Below are 24,769 nucleotides of genomic sequence, written 5' to 3' on the forward strand. Positions count from 1 at the left end.
TGTTTTCTCTGTGCTGACACAAATAATTATTTTATTACCTTACAGCATCCAGAGTTCTGGAGTAATATCAGAACATACTTCATGTCAATTGTTTTGAAGACTGAACCAATTTTTACTCTCTATAAAGGAGACCAGACATGTCTGATTAATTCTGGATCTAGGGAGATGAAGGCTAGCTTTCACTTAAAATAGATGAGTACCTCTGGAGTTTGGAGGATTTCCAGAATCCAAGTGAGTTTGCTAAGCTTGACCACATTTAGGTAACTGGGATCGGCTTAGGTACCAATTTGTCGACAAAAGTTTGGATGATTTGGAGACAAAAGCAAGCTCTGTATTTGTCTGATACGTGAAGATTGGCTGATCAGCTCTCTCTCTTTCATTCATTTCCTCTTCATGCTTTGCTATTGCAGCTTCTTTAGTCCCAACCCACCAATGCCACTAAGTACTATGGTAGGGTGTAAGTCCCCACGTGTGTATGGGGACTGTGGTCTCCCTGTAAGAGCAGACAGCAAGGCCTTTGAAAAACAGAAACCTTTAAGAAACCTGCATGTCATTTGTCCAAAATGAAAGATCTAAGATCTTTGTGAATTCAGATCCAAAAATACATACTTATTCCCTGGTTTCACTTCTAGCTGGCCTTTTCTCTGTTCCCACATTAGAAAGCTGCTTCATTTAAAAAAAAATACTTTTTGGAAGAACTATAGGGTTATCTGTTAGACCCCACGCTGGTTACATGCCCCGTACGTGAGACTGCAACAGCGTTCATCCCTCACGGAGAAATAAACTCCCTGCTTTGAGCCTGACTGTAGAGCCTTGGCATTAAAGCACTGGTGGATGCACACATACCTCTGGAATTTGTATAGCTTTTAGACTGGCACTAAGAGAAGGAAACATTTGTTACAAGAAGGAGAAAAATATACTATTACCATAGGAACTCTCTCACAATGACACGAGACAAAACTAATGAATGTTCACCTTTCTGGTTGTTGATTCTCATTCAGCTCTAACTACACTGCATACAGTTTTCTGGCATATTACAGAATTGAGGTGTTCAGCAAAAGCTCATTTTTAGTTATCTTGTCTTTTTCTGATCATGATGAAGTCTAGATAAGGATATCTATTTGTAATCCATTTTCTCCTGTCCATACCTATAAAGCAAGCTCCTGCCTCACATAAAAGATTTTTTCCCCCCCATTCTTCTGCTTTTAGGAAGGTATGGCTTACAGCTCTGTGGGCTAGGCAAGACCCATGCACCATTCTGTATGCTCTGAGGGCAGCTGTCTCCTGTTTGCAGGAAGCCTCTGAAAGCGACAGAATCCGGAATCCCTTTTCCAACACAGGACCAGGAATAGGAGGGCTCCTTCCACTTTTCCACAGCTATAGAGACTTAATTTCTCTCCTGAATTGCACTCACCTGTGCCTCCTTCTAATCTTTGTACCATTGACTTCAAGAGCTTTTTCCATTTAAAAATGGTGGGTTTAGTTTTTGAAATTTTTCTAAAGGAACAAGGGAGGCTTTGAAAATTCTGCTTTGGGAATTCTACATCTAGCATGTAAAATCATATTGCACACAGAGCAGGAACATTTCTACAATAAACTAGAAAAACACATTGTAAAATTAATTCAAGCTAATGAAGTTGTTATGTCCTTCCATATAACTGAAGGCAAATTTCTTAATAAATAATGAATAGCTGTAATTCCTGAAAGGAATATATTTTGTTTTTCTTGAATGGAGGTCTCAGCATTTACCTGGACACAGTGGTTGTCTCTCCGCAGCATGGCTGCTTGCTCTGATTTGACCATTCTTTCTATATTAATTTCCTTGAAGTTTAAAAAATAGTAAAAAATGCAGTGATTGATTTCATTCATAGACCAATCACTTTTTAAAAACCCCTCTACTTTAGCCATAAAAATGAAATCAGTTTTAGCTAGAACAGTTATCTGCTAAAGGAAGTCTGAATAAATTGAGCCTAAGAAAGGCTTAGATAAAGGTTAAACCCTGACTTTGCACAAGCTTTTATGGGAAATTGGGGCTGCTGTGGGTTGCAGATTTTGACTTAATGTAGGGCTGCAAATACTTGCTGACAGCACAGAGACCTCTTTCTGCTAAAAAGTCATTAATTGTCACAGCAAAATTCTAGTTTTTAGAATAAGCCAAAGCCTAATGGGTAAACTGTTATAATTCAGCTGTATGTTACCCTGACAGCTTTATGTATTAGTGAAAAAAAGAGAAACCAGGGCATAAACTTTGGATTGATCTTTTTTTTTTTTCTCTGACTGAGGAAAACAGCTTTGCTGGTTGTTTGTTTTTTAATTAAAAACTCTGATTGAAATGAGATTTTCAAACCCACATAATTTTACTGCAAGTGCTATGTCTCATTTTCCAAAATGATCTGTCCATTTGTTACATAGTGCTAGGATGTGTGCTCCTAAAGGAATGTTAGCTCAGGTTGCTTTTACTCAAAAAAATAGGGACAGTTATTGTCAAAGTCAGTAATGTTATTAAAATATTGGCAAAATATATTTTAAACAATGTATGAAGGAACAATAATATTCTTTATATTCTTCCTTCATGAATAAGTCAATACTCTTGGCCTCTGACTTAGCCAGCAGAATTTTTTTATTGACAGTGAGTTGAATCTCAGAGTCCAGAGACTCAAGCACACCAGTAGAGTGACACTTCAAGTAACAGGGGAAACACTTGGCTTCTTGTCATGCCAATAGAGAAGATGAAGTCGATTTTACTCTTTTAACATAGATTTCCTTATAAAACTGATTAGCTTGCAATCTGGCGAGGTGGCATTTGGATACGTGTTTAAGTGGACTGAGGAATAAAACCAGACTCTAATATTTCAAAATTTTCAGTCTGGCAAAGTTGTAAGTGCAACTGGAAAAGCAAGATATTTTTGTGTGGCATTAGGAGTCTGGTACGTGATGATGTGTAACACAGCTAGTGAGAAAGGCACGGTGCTGCTGGTTGGCAAGCATATGCCCTGATTGCTGCTCTGCTGCTGGCTGCACTTGTTTGATTTTTTCCTCTTTTCCTTCCCATTCTCCATATTTTAAATTCTTTTGTAATTATGATGGAATTGAATGAAATGTGTTTTCATCCAAACAAAGGTTTGGAAGTGTTGGAGTTCATGCCTGCACAGGGAGCAGGTTACAACCACAGGAACAATCTTTCTTCAAACTTTGCATCATCTCTACTGGACTTATCTCTTATTTGGACCGCAGGAAACCTCAGTTGTGCAGGATCCTGCCACTTTGTCACACCCTGCAGTGCTCCATATCCATCCCCCAGTGCCAGGGTGCTGCCCACAGCCCTGCTGCTGCCAGCTCTCCTGTCCTACAGCAGCTGCCTGAGGCCAGTACCACGGGGCAGCTGCTGGGTACAAATAGGAAGGGATTTTGTAAATTTGCAGTTATTTAATGGAAAAATTGAGGCTTGCCAAAAGGACAAATCCTCAAGTTTCCTTCCACTGGTGCAAATCCAATTTTTTCAGTCTCCATGACAGTTCAGAGATTGATCTTTCCTTTCCACTATCTTAAAAGGAATGAAGGAAATCACCCAAAAGCTGTGCACCCAAGGGCTGTGCAGAGGCCATTTCTTACTCCATTACCCCAAAAATTGAAGTTTCTGGGTTTGTGTGCAAGTGATTTCAATTTTGCAAAACTCCCTCCCTCCCTCCGTGGTTGAGCTCTTCAGCTGTTGGTTCCCTCTTGCCTGGGCTTGGTACCCTGGCTGCTCTGCCCACTGACGCCCACCCCACCAAGGGACTTCTCCTCCTCCACAGGAATACATAATTTTGAGTTTTCAGAGTGTCCTGCCTATAATATACAATACGGCAAAAGCAAAGCCTTATTTAAGGAGAAAGTAAAAGCCGTGCAGACAAAAATCCCACCCTGAAAAATCTGCCCTGAAAGCATGAGCCATAAATAAAGCACACAGAGAGGAATTTTCTTTCTTCAATTTAATTGAAGTTACTTAGAAAAATAATCAGGCTTGAATGGCTTTTTTAAGGAAAGATTCATGAGCAGTTCACACTTGTGTTGGCAATGTATAATTTATCTTTTTTGCTTTATTAACAGTATATTTAAGTATGAGGAGATACTTTTCTACAACAAGCCTTCTACTGCATACAAATAGGTTAAAAAAAAAATCCAACCCCACATTGATGTTAAATTATTCGTACACATTGTATTGTGCATGCATGTAAGAAAATAACACTCTCTGTAACAAGAGTAATAGTAAGGACAGTCCCTTTTTGTACCTGAAAAGTGCAGCAGACTACAGTGAAACCCTAAAACATCTGGGGTCAACTTACTTCTAAAAGCACTTCTGCTTGTAGATTATTTATTTCACTTGTCTTACACAGCGCATGGTTCAGGCAGTTTGCACATTTCTGTCATAATGGACATGGTTTATGAAGAAGAGGCTGAAGCATGGACTGAGCCAGGTTTGGAGGAACATACCACCACCCAGAATTCACCACCATATTCAGATGGGCCAAATTCAGCCTGCACTCCAGGTTAAGGTGCTTGATGCCATTTTGGGGGAATGACCACTCAGCTGTGGGTATCGTGCCAAGTACAGAGCCACCAGCACTGCTGGGCTCAGCGCTGGCCCTGCCACATGACAGGGAGGTAACAGCTGCTCAGAGGTGAGGATCACTGCTCCAGCAGCTTTGAGGGGGCTGGGGACAGAGGTGGGGAGCAGGAATTCCCCCACTGGGTCCTCTCTGTGCTCATCACTAATCAACATAATTCATGCACACCCTTCTACAACAGCAGCTTCCCTGGTGGCCCTTGCAGCCCCATGGGCACGTCTGCATTTTACATTTTGCTGTGGCTCTGTGCTGCCCATTTGTCACCCAGGATCAGCTGTGGCCACAGCAGAAATAGAGCTGGGAGAGAGGCAGAACTCAGGAGCAGACCAGCCCCTCTTGGGAAACCCTGTGAAGAGTTAGAGGGTAAAACCAACCTGGTTCCCTGTCCGCCCCCCACTGCAGGTGAAGGCTGCCAGCTCACTGACATGAGCAGGAACAACCCTGCATGTCCTCCTGTGTGGCTGCAGTGGAAAGAGAGGTTTTTTGGCTCAGTCAAAACAACACACCCACTAGACCAAAAGAAATGGCTATTCCTTAACATCTGTCATCCTCCTCTGAGCTGGTGAGGGCTTGCTGCTCACTGCACAGGACACGACCATATCCAGCATGTCAGCTGTTCATTTTAAACACAGATCTACAGCCCGTTCACAGCACCTCCAAATAGATATAATGCACTAAATAGCCAGGTTGTAGTAGTTTGGGATCAAGGTTTTTCAAAAGCAAGTGACTTTAAACACCCACTGAATTCCACATAAAAGCCTCCTCAGTGCTGAGCATCCACCCATAAAGCTACCCTCTGTGGGGAGCCAGAATTTGGGTAATCCAACCTAAAGCTGTTGCTAAAAATCCTGGTTGGAGCAATGGTCACCCCTCAGATCTCCTGAACACATTTTTCACCTAAAGCTTTTCTATCACAGCTACCAAATAGAGGTTTGGTGTCTCCAAAGCTGTGAAACTACAGAGAATATATCAGAATGCATAAAAATGTGGTGATGATGCCAGAGAAAAGTACAAAAATAAAGGGGGAAGCACACCCTGTTCTTTAAATATTTACTTTCTGAAACAACTTTTGTCTTAAATGAAAAAATCACATCACATTCTGCTGGATGGACGAAGAGCTCACTGAGAAGAAAATTGGTCCAAAATATGAGCACTGTGGGATGCAAGACCAAACTAGCTCAGAAATAGCTTGTAGGAAGTATTGTGGGGGGAAAAGGGGAACTGCCTCAGACAGTTGTTTTTTTAACAAACATACAACCATTGAAATAGGAACATAAGAGAGCCAGGGCACTGTGAGGTACAGCTCCACACACTCTAAATGAGACTAAACTGCTTTAAAGTAAAACAACCAGTAATCAGCAATGGATCAGGAATTCAGAGGGGTCAGCAGGCCAGCCAGCCCCTTGTCAGCCACTGGCCCAGTGCTCCAGGTTATAAATGGGCTATGAAAACTGTGATTGTTCCAGAATGGATAAGAGATTTATTTGTATGGTATGATAGAAAAAAGAATTACCCGAATCCTGCCTAAGACCAAATCAAATTATGAAAGGACTTCAGTTGCTGTTTGTTATGTTAATTTGTTTTTCAGTGAGATTTATTCAGCAACTTATTTTTATCAAATAAAATGCAAACTATTTTTCTTCTTTAATCACATCTGTGTCCTGTAAACTAATATAGTTCAGTGGATATTACTGGCTACTGTACAATTTGACATTTTTCAGGATATGGCTCTGATGCTGTTGAAACAGCTCTGCCTTCAGCTGAGTTTATTTAAATCATCAGTCATTTTTGAAAGAATTTGTTTTGATCATAAGATTGACAAGCCGGCAAGTTAAACCCCCCATTTTTAATCATCTATCAGCTTTAAAACAGATTTTATATTTTCACAAGTGCCTCAATTTAGTCTCTGCCTCGTTTTGCCCATCAGCTGCCGGCGAGCACTGAGGTGGCTAAAGAGCATTCCCTCACCTGCATCCATGTTCCATGAAGGAACCATCTGGAGAAGCCTGAACTCCCCACTAGCTGGCTAACATATCCACACTGAAATCCCACTTTTTATTGTTTATCTGCTGTGTATAGATTACTATTTGCTTACTCAAAACAATCTGCCATCCCAAAAAGCTGTTAAACACAAAACAACTGCTACTGAGACATTCCCCCTAAGAAAAAAGGTCATGGTCTTACACTAGAGATGACTTAGATGAATTTCTAACTCATTGGAACTTAGAAAAATTCCTGTCAATGGCATTTAGGCATCAACTAAAAAAGAAGGCTTCTTCTCCCGAGGAAAAAGCCATGAAACCAGCATGTAGGAAGATGAGACCTTTTTTATTGCCTTGCATGCTTAGAGAATCAACATGAAGATGACTTTTTGAATTTTCAAATGACATGCCAGATTGTTTACAGCAACGTATCATTACCAATGTCTCTCCAGCCAGTTTTGGCTGCCCATCTTAGGATCAATTAGGGAGGCACGACTTGAAGAGGATGGATGTCCCTGCAGCTCCATCCTGGATATGAATTAAGTCAATGCCAATTACTTTGGGCATTCAAAAAAATCTCTTACAGTCACTTTCCAAATGCTGATTCTTTTCTGATGGACCATCACCAATTCATTTGGGCTGGGAAGAGAGCCAGTGGGAGTGGTCATATTCTCCAAAAACTCATTAAGACTTACAAAAGGTTCATGGTTTCTCTTCCTAAGGAATACATTCAGGTTTCTTTCAGTCATGGTTTTTAGATACTCACGTATCTACCCAATCTGAGTTGCTTTTCCTTTTCAGGCCTAGAAAGAGGTGGGGGAGCAGGAATTCCCCCACTGTGAATTTGTACAGATTTTGTACAAATCCATTTGTACAGATTTTGTACAAATCCATTCAGATTTTGTATGGAGCGCAACATCACTTTCTAAAGAAATTATTTTCACCATTCTTCTCAAAGCATGTGGTTCCAGAACCATTTCCATATTTACCTGCATCAATGCCTAATGGAAGAATATTATTACCCAGAGCAAGCTCAGTCGAGGGAAGCACAAAACCAGACTCCTTTTGTCCACATGTTTTCCTATCTCTGCTGCTGAAGTGAAACCTACCAAGAGACAATGTTTTAAATAACTATAAATAACATTAATTAGAACTGGAGGAATGCAAGATCAATGAAATTCACCAGAACACAATTAACATTTGTTTAAACAGTGTAGCAGTATTATTCATTTCTACAGCTAGCTCGTCACAATCCCGTTACCCTGCAAAGAGAGCTGTCCTTTCTTACAGTTGATTTAAATAATTTTGACTGTGCTGCTCGCAGCATCATTCAAAAAAAGAAAATATTAATTTACAAAATAACCCATTCTCCATATTTATTATGACAAATAAAAATCTTAAATAAAACAGGCTTTCTCTCCCCTCTTTCCCCCCAACCCATCCCTCATTCCAATTTCAGGTAGCTTGGCACTGAGTAATTAAACATTAAAAAATCAAGTTTGTAGACTTCATACAGCTGCGTTTGGTGCAAGGAGCTGATGTTCTGGAAGAACTCTGTGGTCATTTCATCAGTAGTTCTCGTAGACTTTGCATAGGTGGGGAATTTCAGGTAGTTGCCTACTCCTGCCAGCTGGAGAACATAATTCGAATCCTCTTCGAGTGTTTCATACTTCCCTATGAGGTCGTAGTGGATGTGGCAAGGGTGGCAGAGGGAGTACACAGTCTGCCAGTGCTCGTTGAAGGGCTCTTCCCTTTGGGTGTGTGGGTCGATGAGATATGCCACGAACTCTTCAAATTTCACATCATCACCTTTCCGCAGAGCTTCCTGGGTTGCGTTTTTCCTCTGGCGCCTCACGATTTTGGTGCCGTATCGCTTGTGGAAGGAGGTGTTGTACTTCTGGGTGAACTTGTTCCTGTAGGCTGACACCAGTCTTTCAAAAGGCTCACGAACAAAGAGGAACTTCATGTAATTTTTCAAGCGGTGGTTGATCTCTGGGATGCTGTACTGGTTGAGGGTCTTCAGGTTTGAAGACACGTGGGCTTCATTGGCCGGGATTTCCATTGGATCGCTGTACTTGCCTCTTCCCGTCAAAACCATCATGACTCTCTTCCAGTTTGTGCAGGCCACTTTGGGAACATAGCAATAGATCATTTCATGATCCTCATCCACAACCAGGTGCTTGAGATCGTTGGGTGTCAGCACACGGCGCTTCCTGCTGGACACGCTGTTTGCTCGGCACGTGTCTGTCACTTGGTCTCGTCTGATCTGATGAAGAATTGCTGTGTTGGACAACTGCAAAGGAAGCACAGGCACCACTAGGTCAAGGGCTGGGAAACTCTCAATGTCTTTTTTGCTTATTATACAAATTCATAGAAATGCAGATCTTTCCCTGCATGGAATAATTCATTATGTGGCTGAGTACAACTGATGCTATTCTAGAAGATAAACTGTTTTTTTCTCCAAACTTCTTGATACTTCTTGATTAAATGCTGTTCACAGAGCATCCAGAGCTTTGCGTTGAAGACAATATTAAGGAACACAAGTGCTCACACAGCATGGTGGCAAGTGTATTTACAGAACCCTTATCCTGAGATGTGGTCACTGCTTCTCTTAGGCCTGGAAAACAAATTTCGCCTCCACTCTTCAGTTAAACCCACAGCTACAGCAGTGTTGGTTGGACCTTTTGCTGCTGAGATGGGGTAGGAAGATACTAGAAAATTTGACAAAATGAAAATAGTGTGTGTTCTTGTTACTGGTGTCTTTTTGGTTAGAAAATTTAATAGTCATGGCTTGTTTCTTGGCTATGACTTTAAATATGGCTTATACAACTATGGCTAGAATAAATGAAGTCCATAGATATTCGTGCAACTCTCCAAGAGGAAGACTGATTCAGATATGATGACCATGCCAGTGCAGGGCTCCTGTGTTTGGTTATTCAGAGGTGTCTCTGCATGGCACGGGGTTTTGCTGTGCAGCCCTATCCTCACTGCTACAAATACCTTATTACTTATTGAGAATAAACTGCATCAAAGCAACAGTGGGAAGATTTCAATAATGTTATTTACATTTATTTAACACAATTTACCTGTGAATTTCAAAGAACCTTATGCTCAATAATTAATTTAGGCTCAAAGACAAGGATTAATGAATGTATTGACCTTCCTATTTGATAAGCAAGGAGATCTGAGATTCCTTCTTGTATGCTGAGTCTTTCAAAAGTATTTATTTTGTACGTTCTTGTTGAATCAACATGAATCACAGGACACTGAAAAGAAGTATTTGAGGCAATGTAGGCTCTATGCACCTGCTATGTATGTTCCTTTGGTTATAGGGGTCTTTCTCCCTGCCAGTATACCAGAAAAAAACAGTACATGCCAGGCAAAACCCTTTGTCCTTGGCAAATGATTTTGCACCAGCTTGGGAGTTCATACTGAACCTCCAGTTCCGGCAGTCATGGGTCAAATCTCTGCTTTCAATAGCAGTACTTAGCCACGATTCATATTTTAAAAACCCATCAAAACTCAAAGAACAGAATCCAAATGAACTTTAAAGCCAAAACTGAAATGAAACCCCAAAATGGGACCAAGCCAGTTGCAGGATTTCTGAGCTTTTCAAAGAACAGAATCCAAATGAACTTTAAAGCCAAAACTGAAATGAAACCCCAAAATGGGACCAAGCCAGTTGCAGGATTTCTGAGCTTTGCAGAGAAAGGAAATAGAAATTGCTTTGTTATAGATTACTGCTAAGAGCCCAGATTTCATCCACCCAAGGGGCAGCAAAAGCTTTTGCAGCACTTGAGCAACAGAGACTCTCCCTCTGTCTGGGCTGTGGTGGGTTGCAGAGAAATATTTCTATGGTATGAGCAACACCAAGGGGCTGGTGCAGCTCAACTCTGGGTAGGAGGACTTTTTTTTTCAAGAGAGTATATATGTGCCAAGCTTGGGACGTCAGTATTTTGCACAGTGCCACCCACCACTTCTCCTCTGAATTCCCTGATACTTTCCTCATCTCTTTTGCTCCTCTGTTCAGTAAAATGCTGGCTAGTGGTTAAAATGTGCAGTAGCCCAGTGCAACTCTTTTAGACAGCTTGGCTTGACTTTTGTGTATGTGTGGTATCCCCCTGGATATCTCCCAGGTGCGCTTCAAGGGCAGTTTTATGTTATAGTCAAAGAGATGAGAAATGTGAAATGTGCTTCGTGCTTCCTAGGAAAACTGACTGGCAGGGAGTTTCCAAATTAGATGTTAGAAAGCAGTTGTCAAGGATCACACAGATTTTTAAAGAAAATTATTTTCTGAAAAAAAAAACCAAAAAACCAAAAAAAACTCCCAAAAAACAAAACCAAAAAACACACAAAAAAAAAACCAAAACAAAACCAAAAAAAACCAAACAAAACCAACCAACCAAAAAAAAAAATCCCTACTTCAATTTATGATTCAGAGCAAAACAGAAATAATGGATCTCAACCAGCTCTATACTGGTTAGTTACCAGTCAATAATTTTCAAAGAACTAAACAAAACCCTATGCAAACACACAGACATACAAATTCTCCTTTGCAGATAAAAAGCTGAAATCTCTCCTCCTGCAGATTTTCATCAAAAATCATATAGCACAGGAGTGCTGTTTGCCTCAGGTTTTAGAGTGAAAAAAAAAAAAAAAGAAAGAAATGCCTGAATATATTGCTACATTATAATATGTTAATGCACCGTATCTGATTTTCTGGTGCTGTTCTTAGGATAAATACAGAATTAAGTGGATGAGATTCTATGGTCTGTATTAGATAGAAGGTCAGATTTGATAATCTAATGGTTGCTTCAGACCCTAATCTGCAGATGAATCTTTGTAGAGCTGTGCTTTGCTCCTGATTTCATTCCTCCATCAATAGGCTAAGCACTTCTTCCCCATACATTAACATTAATGAGATTTTCAGACATTTAGACTAAGGGGAAAAACGCAGCCTTAGTATTTGCAATTACCAATGAGCTTGTACTACATGAAATTCATTTAGAAGATTACATTTGTGCATTTTCAAGTGGTACTTTCCTCTTGTTCTTTTTAACATGGAAAAAAAATATGAAGAAATGGCATAAAAGCCACATTTACTAAGTATACAGCAACACCCCAGGGTGAGCTGTGCATGTGCTCTGGCCTGCCTGGGGGCACACAGAATGCATATTAAATAGCAATGCAACAGTAAAAGGGGATTGTCTAGTTCTCATCAATGACAGCACCCTTTGGAATGGCTGATGGATGAAGGGCCACGTAGGAAATAGAAAGCTTAACTTCCTTTTTATTCTATCCTACTGACTTCAGTTTACTAAAACAAGAAAAAAGATAAAAGGCCAATCTAATGACTGCCTTAGAACAATGCCAAGTGTACCAAAGCCCATATCTTCTGCAGTTAACACACCTGATGCACCCTGGAAGAGCTGACTTACCTGCTTCCCCCAGAGACACAGAGTCCTGCTGGCTCTCCTCGAGGTTTGATGGCAACAGCCCTCTTGCTGAAGGAGTGGCTGATAGGAAAGCCACATTGACCCTGCTCTAGTGAAAGGCCAGGTAAGGCATCTGAGAGCCTTTAATGGAATCCTGAAAAAACCACCACACTCTCCTTTGCACAGAGGACATGCTCTATGGCCCCTAGAGTCTACAGCACCATGGAAGGTAATCATAAGAGCATTTTCAATTTAGTATTTTGAAACTATACATTAACAGTGAGTTAGCTGATGGTAATATAGTTCCTTTTCATTTAAAGTTACAGGCAAGGCCTTAAAGCCACATAACAATTTCACTCCTGAAGCTGATGAGGGGAACTGGAGAAACAATAAGTTTAAATGAGACTGGACACACATTTGTTTAAACTAGAGGTCCACTTGGCCAGGAAAATGTGCAAATGTGCTCACAGCTAATGAGGAAAATATAGCCCACAAGTTTAAGCAGCCAGAGAGAAGATCCAAGGAATGGATATCTTTAAACCCATGGATGGTGAAGGACAAGAGAAACAATTAGGGTCATAGACTTTTCTTCCTCCAAAGCTGTAACAGATGTGGCTACAGCAGAGTTGTGAGCATGCAGCTGCTGCCAGGACACTGATGGCCATGCCTGTGCTCATTACCAGAGGTCCCTGCTGACCCTCAGTTCTAGAAACCACAATAAGTAATGGCCTAAATCCACTTTGGGAGAGGAGACTTTTAAGCCTGTGTGCAGATTACCCTGAGAATAGTGTGGGGATGGTGATAAAGTCTGTGCTCGGGTGTATCCTCTGACAGTTCAACTTGGACTTCAAGCCATTAAAGTTTTTGGGAAGACATCTGATAAAAGCAGCTGTTCTCCCCTGAAAGGACTGACAGCAGAGATGCACTTAATCATGTTTTTGTTTTCCTGCCGAAGTTGTAAAGGGGGACAGAGAAGAAGGGCATGTCAAGATCAAAGCTTTCCTTCCTTTTCTGATGCAGCAACCAAGTTGAACAGTGAAGCGACTTGAGCAGCGGGAGACTTCTAAGCTCAGTGGCATTAAAAGAAGAAAAAGAAAAAAGTAGTCTGGGGACACTCTGATCCCAGAAGCTTCTCATTTCCATCAGTCCCAAAGTAACAAAAGGGAGGAAAGTCCAGTGCACTCTGCCCATGTGGATGTCTCCCGTTCAGTGGAAGGTGGGGGGGTGTGTGTGCGGAGGGGGGCAGGAGGGCATTTTGTGGAGAGCACTAGAGAATAGACTGACCAGAAATGCATATGCTGACCAACTGGCAGTCATCAACTCATTACAGGCAAAGGTTATTCAAGGTAAACCAGAGTAATGAGATGGGAGGTATTTCCTTCTGGTTACTTAAGCACAGCAGGATAAAGTAATCTTTGATTACTTCCAAGACCCTTCCAAGCTTGACGGCCAAGCAGCAAGTACAGATTTAAACACAGGAAATTTTTATTTTATTTTTTTCTGAATATAGTAGCCTACTGAAAACTAGGTGCAGAGATCAATTCAATTCCCAGGTACCTGCACTGAAAGCAGTTTTTTAATAGAAGGCTGGGAATACTGAAGTGTCACTCAAACAGCTCATTAATTAAATTCTGTCTCACTATAAAAATTATGGTGGAAAGCAGTACCCTCCACATTTACCAGGCAGGGTTTTGTTTATTTCTAGTGCATTGCCTGCAGCTAGTTCTGTATTACTGTAACCAGGCTCACAACCAGCCTATGCTGGGACTGCTAACATGACACTTGATCATGGCAGACTGAAGGGCAAAATTATCCAAATTAGTTTTTCATGGAATAAAGAGGATAAATATTGTGAATGGCATTTGCAGGCCAAGGCCAATTCCTTGCAAAATTGGCTTTTCTCTTCAATTTTGCCTTAACGAAGACTTTGCATCTGCCTTTAATTCTTCAGTTACCTTCATGTTCGGAGGTTTGTTTTCTGTCTTATGCTAGAACTGTGCTAGTTGCTGCAGAGCTCCCCTCACCTGTGGTCCATCAACTCAAAACCAGCTGACATCCAGCTGGGGCTGTCCAGCACTGATAAAACCAGAGCTCATCTCCACCAAATTCTTCTTAATAGTATTTGTTCTGAAGGAGTGGGTATAGCAGCCTCAGAATCCACAAAAAGAAAGGTCTTAAAGTGAGAACTGTCAGACAGACAAACTATAGGTGGCACTAATGGTCCTGGTTGTGTGACATCGAGAGAGTCAGTTGTCTGAAATGTCAGTTATTATCAGCTCTCCTTCCTCCAGCCCATCAATTACACCATCTGAGTTCTGTTTTTTATTCAATATACAAAATGTTTTTCAGTGTTACTTTTGTTTTCCCAGATGCTAAAAGGGTGGGGGATTTTGAACATGAGGTTACATGCAAGCATGTTTCCAATCCTGTTTTCACATGAAAGGTGTGAATAAGATTCTTGAAACTTCTTGATGGAGAGCTTTGAAGTTACAAACATGGTTTAGACTATTTTAAGACTTGGCTTTTACAATTTGCATCCATAACTACCCTACTTACTGTATATATGTGCTATACACCAAGTTCTAGATTGTATTCTTCAAAATGTTCAGCATTAAACAATAATAGGGGACCAGCAATTTTTCATACTTGACAGTCCAAGCATTTCTCAAATAATCACAAATAATTATTACTATATTACTATATTAACTATATTATATTACTATATTATTACAATATTAACTATAACTATTAATCTGTGTAGATTTCTACAGTTGACAGTCAGACAATTGTAGCTGTGCAAATCAAAACACTGTACCTAAAAGAACAATTGCATTTTCAATAATGGGATTTCATTAAACTGACCTGAATGGCAACATTTTTTTTTAAAGTAATAGCTTTGCAACTTTTCATACTTTGATTTACTTCACATTTCATGGCAAATTAATTTTGACTTAACTTTTTAAAAAACTTTGAGCACTCAAATGAGGAGCATACCAAAAATTAATATTCATTTAGAGAAAGTATATTGTGTGTCCTGAAGATGGAAAGGCTTAACATCTTCCCTGAAAACTTGTGGACAGACAAACTGGAATATGAATTTGCTATGAAAATGTCTCTACAGAGTGACTGGATAACAGAAGATAAAAGTAATACTAACTTAGGAGTGTTTTACCAAGTGAGAACATTTTAGAAGCAAATTATATCCTCTGAAGGAAACTCTTGAAATATTACAAAGCTGTCTTATTTTCTCCATTTCATGCATTGAACCTACTGCCCTATGGAGAAGATTAGGCTGCATACGCTTTTTCCCCCAATTCTTTGTATTGCAAACCAAGATAACCACACAGTTTTCAGTTCCCATTGCAGAGAATGCACCAGGGCTATGAAAAGAAGGATCAAAGCTCTTGAAAGAAAAACAGTCATACACGGTAGCTGCTAACACTGTATTGCCAAAAGTCCCAAATTGCTTGATACATTCCCTCCTTCTTTTTCCTATGCACGTCCGCAACTTTGTCCCTGTGTGTCTGTGTGCACTTGGAGAAGGGCACAGCAGAGAAGGGTGAGATAATTACTGTGAGGACTACAATGATTTGATTAAACTCCAAACCCACATCAACTTTGGCATTTATTCTTCTTTGACTAGGTACTAGACAAGTATCACTTGGGTGCTAGAAAAAATAAAAACATCACTGAACCAGGCAAAACCTGGCAACAGATACACATGCAGCAACAGATGCTGGTACTATCCTGGGAAAACTTCACAACTAGGTCATCAAGTACTGGCCTTTTCATCTTGGAGAGAAAGTAAAGTACCATAGGGAGGCTAAATGATGCAAAATCTTGAAAAATCAGAGACTGACACCAAATGACACAGCTGTATACGAAAACCAGTTTTTTAATCAGGCTAAGACTGTCACACAAGATACTGATCCAGGAAAAAAAGAACCAACTTCCTTCCAATGCCACCTTCTCCTGTATAATCCCAAACATCTTGGGAAGCCTGTCCATTCCCATTCTCCCTAATAGGAGCTATTTGGTATCAGGACTCATACCATACATGGGGTTTGTAAGATAAATGTATACATCTTGTAAAGGATCTCCTCTGAACAAGGAGAGGCAAAAGTTGGAAGTCCCAAGGAAGATCATGCAGAAAGACCTATGGCCTGGCCTTATTGAAGGTGAAGGATGTGCTGATGTGTATGTTGCTGTTCTGAAGCTCTGGGGAAATATTATAAACACGGGGCAGGCAAAACTGAAGTGACTGAGTTTAAGTGCAATACATGCAAGAGGTAAGAAATCTTCACAGATGGCTGGAGAAGTCTTGAGCTGGGAACACTTAAAGAAAGCAATCTTCATGCTGGTGGGCTTACTGGGATTTAATTTATAGAAGATGAGTTTGCAGCTTTGTGTTACGTGTACAAAGAGCACTTTGCACTGTCTTTCCAGCAGCCAAACAAAAGGAGGGGGAGAAAGGCAATAGATGATCAATCCTTTTTTTTTTTTCCTCATGTAACAAGAAGAAATGGATGAAACCCCAGGCTGGGACCCCAGCAGCCATGGTGGGGTGAGGGGGATGGAGCTGTACTGCTTTCCCACGGCAGAGGCTCTGCGGTGGGACCTGACCCCTCTGCACTGCCACCACAGCCACTCGCTGCCACTCTGGCACAAAAGGACAGTGCGTGATCAATCTGTTTGCTCCTGGCTCATTCTGTAAGTGCAGCGATAAATCACTGTTTGCATGAAAAAGCTGAAAGGTCTGGCTATCATATGAATTTAATTTTAAAATGAAAGCTCTCTGTCCTTTCCCCTCCAACACACACACACACAGGGACACAACCACTGTCCTTTTAACTCTCCTTTCCCAAGGATACACTACTGTTGTCCACAGGTGCTTGGGAAAGGGCCAAGGGCTTGGACTGTCTCCAAGTCACCAAGGACAGCAGACAGGGTCAAAGAGGCTTCCACTTTTTATCTCACAACTGCCAGGTTACAGTCGGGGCATAGATGAAACATTAACTGGGACAACCCAAACTCAGGGACAAGCACATGGGTTAGTATGCTCGAAGCCAAGCGAGTGACCTGTAGCTGCTGCACTCTGCTATTACATCTTTACTGTGGGAGCTGTAGATATGATCTTCAAGGAAAGGCTTGAGAATTGGTTAGGAAAAGGCATGCCATGGACATCAGCAAATGATGCACCAGGAGGAGCACTGGGCTGGGCATACATGGAGTCAGCCAGGGTGGAGCTGGGAGTAGCCCTTAAAAAACAGAGTAAGAAACAGCATTTTAACATAGCTGGCATCTAGGAGACAATGGAAAAACTGACATTTGTTTCTCTGTTGCAAGGAGCTGTGGTTACAAGGGTGAGATAAACTGGGTGGAGTGAGGAAACAGGATAGAGTAGATACGTAAATACAAAAATACGTAAGAAATTCCACAAGGAGGAAAGGAATAATTTGGACTCAGTCTGGTTAGGACAAGTAGTAACAGAGCTAAACAAGAGAGACTCAAATACAGGATAGATCCCAACAGAAAGGTAAGATACGTCTGAGCTGAAACAAAATAAGGAGGTCCAGCACTGGGAACATCCATCTGCCCAAGAAGGAAAAGGGACTCAAATTATCCCACCACACAGGCAGGTGTTATCATGCAGGTCCTTCAAGCTTTGCAAACGTGAGATGGTGGCTTCTGTAAAGCTAAGCTTACTGTCATAAACCTCAGTATTCCACACACTCCAAGAGCAAGGCTTTCAGCAAACATTGCAGAGCCGTACAGGCAGGGCCCAGTCAGTGCTGTGAATGAAACCCTCCTGAGGAAAAGGCAACACCATCCAGAAACTGTATGAAACCCTGCACAGGACGTGGGGAGGAGATACAGGAGGTCTGAATGCCTGGAGCTGCCTGGAACATATGTGCCCTGCTCCCCTCAGCAGCTCTGACCTGGCAGCCAACATTTATGGATTTCTCAGTAACACAAATCCTCCTCCTGTACCTCCAGGTTGCAGCTTAGGTGTCACACAGTCTAGTAGAAATACTTATTTTTTTTCTCAGCAGGATATCTGCTATTTTAAGTGAATACAATTTACTCAGTCCCATGCTAAATCAAGGTAATATGTTTCCAATTTTTAACTCAGTGTGCAGCACACCCAGAGATTTGAAACCCAAATAGGAGAAACAGGAGAGAGTTGCTGCATAGCTGGTTTCCTTACATATAATTCATGGGCTTTAGCAATCCCCTAGAGGAGAGGGGAACCCTGCAATTACATGTTTAGTAACAACATGTGTGTTGTTTAGTTATTCCCCAATCCAAGCAGGCATTTGGTTGGGACAATGGGACACTGTGGGATGTCCCTTCCAATATCTCTGAGCAGGTCAGGTGAATGCTGCTCCTGTGGGCCAGGGATGCAGGTTCAGGCCCTTGCCAAGAAATGCTGTGTTGTTATTTTTAAGGTAAGAGGCTGCAATTAGGAGTGCTGATGCCTGCCATGTGTAACCCTGTAAACTCTGCCCTGGGAGCCTTGCTTCTAACTGGATGGTGCCAAGGTTCAGAGAAGACAGGGAAGAGAGAGCTAATCTCACCCGCCCAGCAGGTCAGTGCCAGAAACAAGAACAGATTGCATCTCCTATCTCAATATAGCTCTCTTTTCTTGTAATGATCTGGATGAATTCATCCTGGAACAGACTGGCAAAATACCTAAACCCTTTGGGTAATGATTTTCTTCTCCTTGACTAAACTGTCACAAATTAACATTAAGATATTTTACTTCCCCTTGGTAACATTATGTTGTGCTCAGACTAAACCTTGCTGTTCTAAAGTAACTTTTTCTGGCACGTTTGACTGTGCTGCTCACTAATGCTCACAGAAGGTGACTGACCAGTGTTGCTCATTCTCCATGGCCTTAATTACAGTTAACGGGAAACTTTTTACCTTCTGCTGCCCTACAAAAAGAATTAGATGACCTTCTGCTTGAAAAGACAAAAGGCCTCTTATACTAAAATGCTAGCAATCATTTATAATCTTAATTACAACAGGCTTCCCAGGAAACTTTCCTGCTGCAGAATGTAGCACAGAAATTATGGGTTAGTACAAAAAGCCTGCTTCATCAATAGCTTCCTAGGTCTGACTTATTCTTTATTGAGATAAACACCAGTGACTCCAACTCTGAGGGATGCGCAGTGCCAAACAAGCCAGCAGCAGTCCTTTAGCCCAACTATAATTCTGTCAGGATTGGGCCCAAAGAGGGATCAAGACAAAAGTCAGATGATGAACCATGACACAGGAGAGGAAATAATTTGCTTTTTCAATATTTTCTGTTTCTGTTAAAACCCTCAGCTGTTTCAGTCTTTGTGCACCAAAACAAACTCACTGCCATAGCCAACTGCAAGTGATTCTACCTCAGGCTTTTCTGGGAAGCAAAGAGCACATGCATAAGTCTGCTTTCCCTGTTGGCCACTGACACCTCTTCCCAAACGCCAACACGCTCCACCCACTGTGCCAGCTCCACACACACAACATCCAGCATTCTCTGGATCTGACCACCAGGCCCTTGCTGGAAACTTCCAGTCCTCCTGGGTTCCTCTACATGCTCAGCACAGAAATAAAAGAACAGAAAATGCACCTAGGTAATCTTCCTTAAATCCTGGCAAGCCTAGGGTGACTTGGTTACATTTTTCAGCATCTTACTTGCTACATTAATTCTTCTTACGTCAGAGCATGAGGACAATGTTAAAACTCCCTTCTGTCAGCCAACTGGAAGGTACAAATATTAGCATGATGCCTTATTCATGTTCCTCACCTCTACAGCTGTGTTTACTGTGACTTCTAAGGGTTCTCTGTCTCATCTAATAACAGATCTATTTAGGGACTGCATAGTAAATGTTGCTTTATAATAGAAGAACAAATTCTTAGTGTTTCTTTAAATGGCAGCTAATTTTTTTCAAACTGTTACCTCAAATACAGCCTGAAAGAAATTGCACAGCATCTTCTTTTCCTTTTTTTAAAATGCTCATTCTTTTTTAAACTTTGCAAAGAAAATGAGCAGAAAAGGCCCCTCTGAGCTCAGGCTTCTGGGATCCTTCTCTGGCTGCAGCCAAGTGCTGTCTCCTTGCCCTCTGTTCCTTTCACAGATGTTGAAGGCATGCCAGCCTCTCATCAGTTCCCTCTCTATCTGCTGCAAGGGCTGGCTCCCTCTTCCTTGCTCTTGTACCCTTGTCATTTGCCTTACCCCACCTGCAGCTAGAGCATGCCAGCAAAGATCGGAAGAAAGCAGAGCTCCAGGACTGAGTTTTCAGCCAGCTCTTGCTCTGCATGCGAAGCCCCCTGGAGCAGGTCCCTGCCGTCCCTGAGCTAACACGCCTGCAGCTCCAGGCAGGGGCCTTGGTGAGTACAGAGGGCACGGGAAGATCGGGAAGATCTCCCCTGTCCCTGAGCAGCGAGGCCCGGCGGAGAGGTGCCAGCCCGCAGCCCGAAGGGATGTGGTCCGACAGCCAGCAGTGAGTCGAGGCATTCAGCTGCAGGGCGAGGGGAGCCAAGAGCGTGTGCTCCGTGAGGGTCTGTGGCAAAGCGCCCGTGTGCTCCATGGAACCGTGCCTGCTGCTGCCGTGGGGAACAGGGCGCCTCTGTCCCGCACACAGCCCGGCCTGTTCCGCCTCCGCGGCTCCTCGGTGGCACAGGGTGAGCTTGGCCTGGAGCTGCTCACAGCAGGGCCAGCTCCTCCTCAGCTCAGGTAGGACACAGAGCCTGGCAGTTTGCACTCACTGTACTGCTTGTTGTTGTTGTCAGCTACCCCTGACTTCTACTTGCCCACCCTTACCAGTCTGTTATGGTTCTCAGGACTTTTGCTTTCATAAGCTGTTTATTTTCTCTTTGATGAACAAATAATGCCGAGAAGCTGGGCAGGAACGCATGCATCTCCCTCTATACATACCTATGAATATGTATCCTTGCCCACATCCAAGCAGTAAGCATCCAGATGGCACACACAGTTATGTGGGTCACAGACCAGGGCTAATGGGTGCTCCCCAGGCTGTCCTGAAGCACTGAAACACATTCTGATGTGTAAGTAGGTAGGACTGAAAAAATTCAGTGGCAAAGTGAAGGGAAAAAAGAGACTTGTTGCTGATTTTTCTTCGTAGGGTGGTGTGAGAAGCATCCATGGTGCCCACTCAGTCAGTGCCTGGAACTGCTGCCAGCTCCCTGTTGATTTCAGTCAAGACAGCAGAGATGTCTGATGGCTCCTGAGAAACAATGGCAGCAGATATGTTCTGGCTTACTGAATAGAGGTTGTCCTTCTCCAGAGCTGCCAGGTGACATGGACTTCGGAGCAGGGAAAAGTGACAAGTACACATAATGTAGGAAGAGCTGATATTCCTGACAGAAGTAGTACACCTAAATTACAGTTTCTTGCTAAGAGAGTTGTCATTTTAGACACTCTGCAGGAGCTTCCACCCACTGGATCCATGAATGAAGAGCTCAAGGTTTCTCCTCCAACCTGCAGCATTGCCTGCAGGACATCTCTTCTCAAGGCAGGTAGAGCTGCCAAGTGCTTCTGCCCTCCAGCTCATGGGGGTGCTTCCATGGCACAAATGCCTCCACAAACACGCTGACAATGAACAGCAGATTTTGCCCTTTGAACGTATCCTGTCTTTTATGAGATATATCAGCACAGCTGACCTAGGGATTAACAATGACATCCAAACTGCTTTTGACCGTCTTAGTTTTGCATTTCAAATATAAAACTGATTTCATTAAAGTCTGCTTATCCTGTTGTTTCTAAACCCCTTCTTATGGTTGACCCTAGCTGGAGCAGGTCACTGCACGAAGGCCCATTTGTAAGGACCATCCTTAAACACTTTTGATCTGGTGTTTGCTCTATGTCCATTCCTGCAATCCACTCCATGGGTATCTTCCACTGATGTGTATCCCAGCTAGCACAAGCAGGGAAGTCTCACAAAGCCTCTTCCCAACTTCTCCTGTTTTTAGAGATATTCATTTCCTGCTTCATCACCTAACTGTATCTCTGCCTTTGTTTGTTTAAAAACAAACCTTGTTCACAGGGGAAGGCAGTACATGGGATTCACTGCTTTCAGGAACAAACTGTAATTTCATTCAATTTATTCTGCTTTCCCAGGCACACTCTTACTCCAGCTCTCCATCATCTCTCTTTATGCACCTGCAAGTCCAAACCCACAACTTCAGTCCCTCTTCCCAGTGCCCTTCAGAAGTGGTTATGACCCTTTAACTCACCTTATTAACACCACTGTGTTCACTCAGCCCCTGGTTAATGTGATAGAGGGTCTAAGGTAATCCCAGTTATTTTAAGGTTAGCCTAAACTCTTCCTTCCACCTGAGCTTCTTTTCCACTTCTGCCTCTCACTGATCTTCTCTCTTTGATTGTTCTCCATTTAACAACCCCTTTTGCAAGCTGCCCTAAACACCACTGGGGCTTAAATTAAACTTCCAAACCCATGGGAGGGCTGGGAGATGAGTGGGGGAGATGCAAACATTTTCAAATGAAGACATGGATGTTAAACAGGATGAGTAGAAGGCTGCTCCAAAACACAGGTATTCTTAGGAGACTGAGCTAAAGCAGCTACCATACACTGCTACTTTAAACCTGATGGAGAACATCTGCTCCTGTTTTGCTTTTCATGATTCATGCCCTCTTGTCTGCAGCTCTGGAGAGAGAAGGACCACCTGAGCAGAGACAAACTGCTGGTTCAGTCAGACTGTTTCCAGGAGGAGAAAACACTTGCCAAGATTAACTGAGAAAACCTGAACTGCTCAACAGCCCGCTAAGCTATGAGGAGCCTGCACATCAGTGTAACAATGGTTTTTGTTCCATCTTCACCCATTGCAGACAGGATTGGGCCCCTCCCATCCTTCGGACCCCACTCAGTTTTTGCGGATCAGCTGAGATCAGTAAATCTCAAGGCCACATCCTCAAAGTGCAGCTTGTTAGAAGCACTGTGAGATCTCTCAGCTCCCTGTGGTGAGTAGTGGAGTGGAGCAGACCCGAGTCCACAATAAATGCTTATTCCCAAATAAAGCTCAGCTAAACTGCAGAGGGATCTGCAGGTGTTGTTGGCAGGATGGATAACTTCTCCTGAGGCCGCACCTGGAGCCACTATTGCAGATCAAGGTCTGGGATAAAAATAACACTCGGTACTTATCTGGTATTTTTTTCAATCTACAAACTTTAAAGCATCATCCCCACTTTCCAGATGTGAGAAGCCAGCCACGAAGAACCAGTTCAGTGCTGCTGCATTCTTCTGTGATCTTCACAAGCTGAACCTTGTCCTCTTCCAACACCTCTTCTCTGTCCAAGGGCAACTGACAGGCTCAAGACACAGCAATCTAATGCTATTGGCACTTTTAATTTTCTGTCACCTTGCTTTTTTCTTAAGAGGGTAAATGGGATTTATTTTTCAGCACTGATTCCTGGTACTGCTCTGGGAGAATTTCAGAACAAGATATATCTTCAAATATTTGTCCTCCCTGAGGTTTCTAGTCCTTTCTGTTACAGACAGGTTAAGTAAACGGATTAAACTGGATACTCAAGATCCAGACTGAGAAAGTGTGGCAGTAAAGAATGCTGGAATCAGTAGATTACAGATATTCAAAGCATTCAGTTTAGCCTTACACCTTCCCCTCCTTGTCATTTCTTCTCTGAACAACACTGAGGAGATTCACCTTTGGGTGTAACTTCCATAGCAACTTGGTGTCTACCAGAAATCAGCAACAGACATTTGGCACTGCCCATTGCAAAATATTTATCATGTTCTGCAGTAACACATATAGCTTTCTGTTTATCAAAACAACTATCTTAAATGCCACTGAGATCTCACAGAAAGTCATCAGAGTTAAGTACAGTCAGAGCACTCCTAGATGTACCAGGATTTTAAAAATCACTTGAAGTACAAAATAGAAGGGTTGCATGTGTTGGTCTGGTTTTTGATTTAATAATATGAATTTGCCACAGCACCAAAAATCAACTGAAAAGAAAAACCAAACCATAAAGTTCACTGATCTAGAAAGCTCTTAGAAAAAAAAAAAAAGTTAGATTTTTTTTTTTAAATACTGATTCAGTGCAGACAAGAGAAGGGTGAGAAGCAAACAGTTTATCTGGAATAGGTGGACAATATTAAGCCAACCAGTCTAATTTGGAGAAGTAGCATCAAGAAGCTGGTTAGTGGGTACAGCTTGAATGAAGTACTACAAATTTGCCTACCTGTTTCAGCCTACCATAACTTACTCACTGGTACTAAAAATAACTAGAAACACAGCAGAGAAGGTGAAGGAAAATGTGAAGGAAAAGAAGCACTCTGAGCAATTCCATTAAAAAAAAACCTCCAAATAGTAACAAAACTACAGCCTGCCTGGGAACAGCCCTCTGGGTTTGAATGGCATCTGCTAAAGCAGCCTGGTACCTCCACATCAGTGCAAAGACAAATGAATGGTCTAGACTGTCTGTCCATGGATGTCAAGAGAAAAGACAATGTTGGCAAAGTTGTTCCCTCCAAGGAAGCAAGTGAAATCAGAGCCTGGCACTGGTGTTAGACAGTGAAGGGGAAGGAACACAGAGAAGGAAACAAAAATGATACCTAGCAAAAATACTGCTCCTACATCTCTGACCTGAAGAGCTTCCTTGGAGAAACTCTTGTTTTTGATGGCAGAGGATGACATCTCTCTGGGACAAGAGAGGAAAGGAAAACAGAAAAGTCTGTGATAGATTAAAACTACTAAA

At 42.2% G+C, this 24,769-nt stretch overlaps 1 protein-coding gene across 4 annotated transcripts in view; it reads right to left on the bottom strand.

Annotated features, from left to right (window-relative positions):
• Positions 1-3,962: 3,962 nt before the first annotated feature.
• CHST11 (carbohydrate sulfotransferase 11) overlaps positions 3,963-24,769 on the bottom strand; it is a 157,840-nt gene continuing 137,033 nt past the window's right edge. For all 4 annotated transcript variants that reach the window (XM_053943705.1, XM_053943704.1, XM_053943706.1 and 1 more), the window contains one exon: positions 3,963-8,882. In XM_053943705.1, coding sequence (XP_053799680.1) covers positions 8,034-8,882 — 849 coding nt within the window. In that variant the 3' untranslated portion in view covers positions 3,963-8,033. The remainder of the gene's footprint in view (positions 8,883-24,769) is intronic.

The sequence above is a fragment of the Vidua chalybeata genome, chromosome 5, assembly GCF_026979565.1.
Source record: "Vidua chalybeata isolate OUT-0048 chromosome 5, bVidCha1 merged haplotype, whole genome shotgun sequence".
NCBI classification, from domain to species: Eukaryota; Metazoa; Chordata; class Aves; order Passeriformes; family Viduidae; genus Vidua; species Vidua chalybeata.